Source organism: Caretta caretta, chromosome 5 (genome assembly GCF_965140235.1).
Source record: "Caretta caretta isolate rCarCar2 chromosome 5, rCarCar1.hap1, whole genome shotgun sequence".
NCBI classification, from domain to species: domain Eukaryota; kingdom Metazoa; phylum Chordata; order Testudines; family Cheloniidae; genus Caretta; species Caretta caretta.
Genome location: NC_134210.1, coordinates 17250822 through 17257412, shown reverse-complemented (window position 1 = coordinate 17257412; position 6591 = coordinate 17250822). Strand labels below are relative to the sequence as shown.

Sequence of the window (6591 nt, the reverse complement as noted above, 5' to 3'; positions counted from 1 at the left end):
CAGTATTCCAGATGCTATTTACAAGAAATGAAGGGAGAGATCATTGCTCCTGTTTGTGATCCCTCTGTATATACAGCCTAATCTGTTGATTCCTTTCAGGCCACAATGAAGTATTTGATTTGGTTTATTTTAAATCAGGTAGCGGGAATCTTGCATTACACTATCAAGCTGGCAGAAAGTTTGGGGACTCAGGTATATGCAAAGTTCTGGAGGATTTCTTCCATGTAGCTGTGCAAAGATCAACAATTATAAACTGAAATGATGAGTGCCTTTAGGAGATGCATAATTCTTCATAGGGAAGTGACATGGAATCCAGTTCATGCAAACTGCCCCACGACAATTAACTTGTCAAAAGTTTGTACATTTTCCAAGTGGTTAGGAACCAAGAATCCAGGATTAAGAGCAGCCAGATGGGTAAGAGCAGAGTCAGGCTTCACTAGTTCCACCAACAGAAAAAAAGCCTTCTCCCAGAGACCTTTTTTAGTTTGTTTTTCGGATGAGTCAGGATCTTTGACCAAATGGTTAGAAGCATCCTACCACCTAAGAAAAGCACCCCAGCTGTCACTAATTTGGGCAAGTCATTTGACTTCTGTGTACTCATCTGTAAAATGGGAATGACAACTGCTGACCACTTTTGTAAAGCACTTTGAGATCTATGGATGAAAAGGGCTCTATCTAAATGCTATCATTGTCCTCTGCAGATTCTTGATTTGATGCAAGGAACATGGCAAAAAACAAACAAAAAAAGTCTTGAATAATCTGTTTCAAGACTGTTTCTTATTGTGTTACCTGCTGAAACTGTTCTATTAGATTGGCTCCACACAACAATGCAGGCAGATTGAATTAACAGTGTTTGAATGCAACACTGGATTTGCACTCAGTAGTTCTGGACCATTTCTTCAAGTTCCAATTCCCCACACAAATGCTGTTAGAAAACCCCATAGCCACACCCAGTTGCGAAGAAACAACAACTCTTCTGTACTTGTTGAGATGAAGCAAAAGAAAGAAAAGCTAGAATAGCCCTGATGAAAAATCAAAATTTAGGTTGGAAGTTACATAAATCTTAATGCTATTGGCTGATGATGATCTTTCAAGGGAAAGTGACCAACCACTCTAGATTAGTGGACTCGAAGTGTAGAAGAAAATATTTAATCTAAGCAAACAAAATATAATTGTATAAACTGGGGTTTTCAGAATTTTATTTATACTATTAACTAGAGAGAAAGCATACATATTGTAGCTGTCATACAGTCAATACATTTGCAAGTTTTTCTACTTTAAATTCTCTATACAAAGTCATTGCCAATTGATGAGGTCATTGATGGCATCGGGCTTAAAATAACCAAGAGGTATAAAAACAAGTTTGTCATCTTGCCCCGAGTGGAAATGGTGAACAGATACAAAAACTGGATCCTAAATACTGATGTCATAATATACATGATTTAATGGTATATGCAAGTTATCACTTTTCAAATTAAGTATAAACAATCAAACTACCCATTTTAGTCTGACTTTTTTTCCTTTGTATTTAGGTCACAGAAGTCAGCAGTAGTTATGAAAATATGTTCCTACCATTAGATATTCATTATGTCATTTAATTGGCAATTTTACAGGTCGGATATTTCATGTTCTATTTAAACTGAGTGCCAGCACTGAAAGTATCCACTCCTGTTAGTGTTTTAAAAATTGTGTGCCTATATAAATAAAAATCTAAGACATCTTTTTAAAATACAGTAAAGGAAAAGAAACATTTCTTTTTCCAGGCTACTTTTAATTATTACCAACAACATACTCCTAATTTTTGGCAGTTTGTACCCTTCAATCTGGAAAACCACAGCAAGATCCTCATCAAGATAAAGAAATCTCTGTTGCTAGTGATTTGTTCCCTAAAAGAATTAAATGCAAGATTTCAGTAACTTTAAAGTTCTTTTAAGGTAAATGTTTATGGTGATTAGAAAGAATTTTCAGATATAAATATATATATATATTCTGCATACAAAAGGGTCTCATGGGGCTCGTCAGCAAGTTGCCATAATAGAGCAGATCAAAGTTACCAGTGCTGTGTTCAATCCCTTTGAAAATATCCATATAGGCTTTACTTTAAGCCCTGAGCCACCTGTTGTGACAGTAAAGTTCTGAAAATGTAACTTGAAATCCAATTTCTGCATGTTCGGTTTCTTTCTGAAAAGAGCAAGAAGGCAAACACATTTTTAAAACCTGGTTTTAAAAGATTAAGCAGAACAAAAGTAAAATATATCTTCAGGTTATAAACAGAATTGTATTTTACAATCCACCATCCTGACAATATAACGGCCCACAGCAGTGCGCAGAGGGATCTCAGTCCAGAGGTTGAGGGTCTGCAATAGGCATGGTATGAAGTACTTCATCTAGAAGCTGGAGGGCCCGGTGTAAATGAATTTCAATCCAACAGGGTGTTTCTTTGATGCTCTGTCTTGGGTAATCAGGTCCCCAACCTTTCACAAAACTCATCCTGAGTATGCATAAGCGGCGAAGATCATCTACGCCGATTCCAGCAGCAGCCGACAAACCTAAATAAGAGGTTTTGAGTAAGTGTTCATGTGCATTTAGTTGCCTCAGACATGCTGTTTTACGCAACACCTAGCCAATTCTACATAGTAACCTGTTTGCTCAGCTGTTCCTTCATGTACAGTTCTCCCTCTCCACAAACCATACCAATCAACATTTCTAGATTTGTGCTACAGATACATGTACCTGTAGCCTGTGTAAGCTACCAGATACAACCAATTAGCCTGAAAACAGTTGTGATGCAAGCCAGTCTTAAAAGCCCATTTTAGAAAGTTAAGTACACTAAAGATACTTATGTCTGGAATTAAATTAACAGTACACTGTCAGCCTTATGAGAAAGTATTGACAATTCAATATATAGCTATGCCATCTTGATTCACAAAAGACACAAATCCAAATTAAACAAAAGCAAGCAAAAAAGGACTTCCAAATTTGTGTATGTAATTTATCCAGATGCACCTTCTATGTACAAGCACATGTATGGAGCCAATCTCAGTTTTTTCACTTCAACATGATAACCTAACAGGACTGTACAAATGGTGTTGGGAAAGCTCCAGCATCTACTGCAGTTTATTTGCTGCTAACGTGATTTCTTTAAAATATTTGTAGAGCGGGGTCTAAAGCCATAATTGTCATTTCAAATGTGCTATTAATGAGAACTGTTTGTATTTCCATTTTAAACCTCTATTTCAGTGAATTTAGCTTCGCAATAAACATTTCCCAACAGTGTAAGGTTGGTACAGACAACAGACTGCCTTCTCAAGGAAGATTTTTTCTGTTTAAAATGTTTAATGTTTAAAAGCAGACAAAAATGTACTCCATATTTAAATAAAAAAACCTTACCCAAATTATTCTGTTTCTTTTTTATATTGTTTTGTTCATGTTTAATGAAACAAAAGAAAAGATGAATATGGCAAGTGATCATTAAATAGGACTGGTGCTTTCTGTTAATAAAACAAGTTAAATGTTGTGGCCAAAATAATTTTCAATGTTCTCTGAAATGGCTTGAAATATCTACTTGCCAACAGCAATACGGAAGCTAGAGAAGATTGATTTGCTTAAGTGTCCAGCATTTTCAAAAGTCTGGCTACTTATTTAGGTGCCTAAATATGGACTTAGGAGCCTAAACTTAGGCACCAATTTAAAAAAACAAACTTTCCTCTTAGCAAAATTCAGGGCAAGCTCAGTGACAGATCCCAGCACCTTCCTCCAGAACAGGCTTCTTACATGGCTGTTTCCCCTAGACCTCAGTGATGGGCCCCAGTCTCTCCCCCCACATTTCTTTGGCGGCTGACTAGTACATTTAGTTCTCTCTGGGAAATTTTTCACACTCTGTTTTAGGAGGGGGAGATACAACTTCATTTAGAGGAAAAGAGTTATACTGTTTGACCTTTGTGCCTCGGAAGCAGCGTACTTTGTCACACTGCTTTTATACAAATTCTGCAGCCCCGTTCACACCCGGAATTTCCACAGACTTCACAATGGGAGCTTCATGTGCAGAGAAGCTACAGAAATGGGTGCTTTATTTACTTGATAAAAATAAGAGTAAGTCTGAAGTGTGAATAAGCAGAGATATAATATGGTCCCCATTCTCTGTAGGGTGTTTTTCCTTAAAAAGAGCAAAGAAATTACTTAATGTACTTACTGATAGCTGGGGCTATTCCACCTACTGATCCTGGTCCAGGGATGTTTCCAGCTACTGCTGCAGCCTGGGCAGCAGCTGCAGCTTGGGCAGTAGCAGCCTGCTGCTGCATCTGACGATGACACTGGCGTAAATCAAACACCTTTAAAAAAATATAAGTCCTGCATTACATCGATTTATCTTAACCACTGAGGGAAAGAGTTCATAAGAGCCAGTGCTATCATTGCTGTTATGTATGAGATAAATTAAAAATCATAACACCACAGAGTTACGGGCAAGCTTTTACCGACTGAATTTTTATTTCTAGAACATATAGGGGTCAAAAAAAAATCTATTCATTGTTTTTACAGACTCTTCCAAGATTTGAGCACTAGTAGCTTTAAAAAAAGCCCAACACATTGAGGCCCTGACTGAATCTGAGTGGGCTAAAGAGGCTACTTGTGTAGATCAAATTGCAGGATCAGGGCCTAAGATTGTCACAAACCGACAAAATCCAGGAGAAGGTCATAGCTTAATACTTAATTTAAAAAAGCAAGGCATATAAATGAAAAATTAGAAATGTGTCCTCCTAAACTTTGAGAGTCCCCATCTGCTTTTGTCACAGCCTTGTTGAAATATGGAAATTTACTTACACAGAATACGGACACATGGTAGGCCTCAAATTAGAACAGCTAGGTTTCAGTTTGTGGGCACACTGCTTTTTTATGATCAGACAGGTTATTGAAATACACAAGAATTCTGCTCTCAGAGACTGAGGGTTTCTGCAGTGAATGAAAGAAATCCAGAGCTCTGGGTATGTTGCCCAGCAAAGTAGTTTGGTTTTAAACCTCGTTTTACCCTGAGATGTACGTAAAGCGAATGTTCATTTTAATGTAGGTTACATTTGAAATCTTGCAGAAAAATATACGATTTTGTATAAAGTTTGACTTTTGGTGGATTCATTGGTTCAATATTTCCATGTCCATGCTTTTAAAAAAAATTAGCTATTTTTTCAAGATTTTAATATTACATTTCAAAATATCTTTTTTTCCAGAATGAGAAAAATAATTGGACCATATTATAAGCTTAAGTTACCAACTTTTTGAATTAACTCATTTGAACAAAAACTGCTAAAATGCAATATCACTGCTAAGATTGCTTGTGACAGAATTATGAAATGGCTGATTGCTTCCATAACATCTAAATAAACACTGCCAATTTAAAAAGCCAGTCATCAACAATAAAACGAACAAAACTTCATTGGGCACTAGTTAGAGACTAAAACAGTTTTTTTTTTTAAGTGGGAAAAAATATTTTAGGTTATTTGGTTTACATTTCTTTCAACACTTCATAAAACAATTTCTTTGCCACCTACAAAGAACAAATTCATTTGTTATTTCCTACAACTGTCATCCAGGATATTCAAACCAACCTTTATGTATGCACTTGGGTAAATCTTGTGAACTGCATCTCCTGGTGCACGCCCTGCTTCTCTATCCAAGTAGTAACTCTGAACGAAGACTGCGTGGTCACTGAGGCACCTAACCCACACGTCACCTTCACCTTTACATTCCAACTGCACCCCTTTACCTATGTGCAACCTTAAAAAGGGAAAAAGGTCCAATGTACTTATGTTCACAAACTACACACTAGAACCTCCTTAAATGAGCCATACACAAATCCTAAGAGTTCTCAGCAGTCCACTACACCATAATCTAAATTTTAGGCTGTAAAATAATTTACCTAGAAGGTGAATAATTAACTATTTTTCAAAGAATTGGGATTGCTGAAGTCTTAGCAGCAGCAGCAGTCCACTGCAAGCTATGCAACAAAGCATGAAGGTATATCACATCCACTGTATTATGAGCACACTGCATTGTACATGTAACATTAACTTTATGGAAGTAGCAGCATGGATAGGCAATGTAGGTCAAGGAACATTTAAAGTAATTATATAGACATAGAATCTGCATTCCAAAACTGTATCTCAGCAAATACAACACTTGGGCCTCCTATTTCAGCAGAATAAGGATCCACACTGACAAGTGTCCTAAAGTGTTTGCAGCGTTGCTGTAGCCATACTGTATTAAAACATGAGAGAAACAAAATGAGTGAGGTAATAGCTTTTCCTGGCCCACCTTCTGTTGGTGAAAGATACCACCTTTCAAGCTACACAGAGCTCTTCTAAAGTCAAGTGTACAGTCCTGCGTAAGAGAATAGCAGTGTATACATCTTTTGAAGCAATGCTTCAATACAGCAACATGACCTCTTGGTGATGTCACAATAATGCACCATATTTTAAGCTAACTAACTATAAACACTTGAAATTATTTTAGTCCTGTTGTACTCCTGTTTGTTTCATGGGGAAAGGACTTTATCACTAGCAAAAGAGTTCCTGAAGGCCTTTTTCTGCTCCTTCACCA

At 36.9% G+C, this 6591-nt stretch overlaps 1 protein-coding gene across 3 annotated transcripts in view; it reads right to left on the bottom strand.

Moving 5' to 3' along the window:
• Positions 1-1182: 1182 nt before the first annotated feature.
• SMAD4 (SMAD family member 4) overlaps positions 1183-6591 on the bottom strand; it is a 31977-nt gene continuing 26568 nt past the window's right edge. For all 3 annotated transcript variants that reach the window (XM_048850391.2, XM_048850393.2, XM_048850392.2), the window contains exons 10-12: positions 5601-5769; positions 4193-4331; positions 1183-2549 (exon numbers count right to left, since the gene is read on the bottom strand). In XM_048850391.2, the coding sequence (XP_048706348.1) occupies positions 2338-2549; positions 4193-4331; positions 5601-5769 (520 nt within the window). In that variant the 3' untranslated portion in view covers positions 1183-2337. The remainder of the gene's footprint in view (positions 2550-4192; positions 4332-5600; positions 5770-6591) is intronic.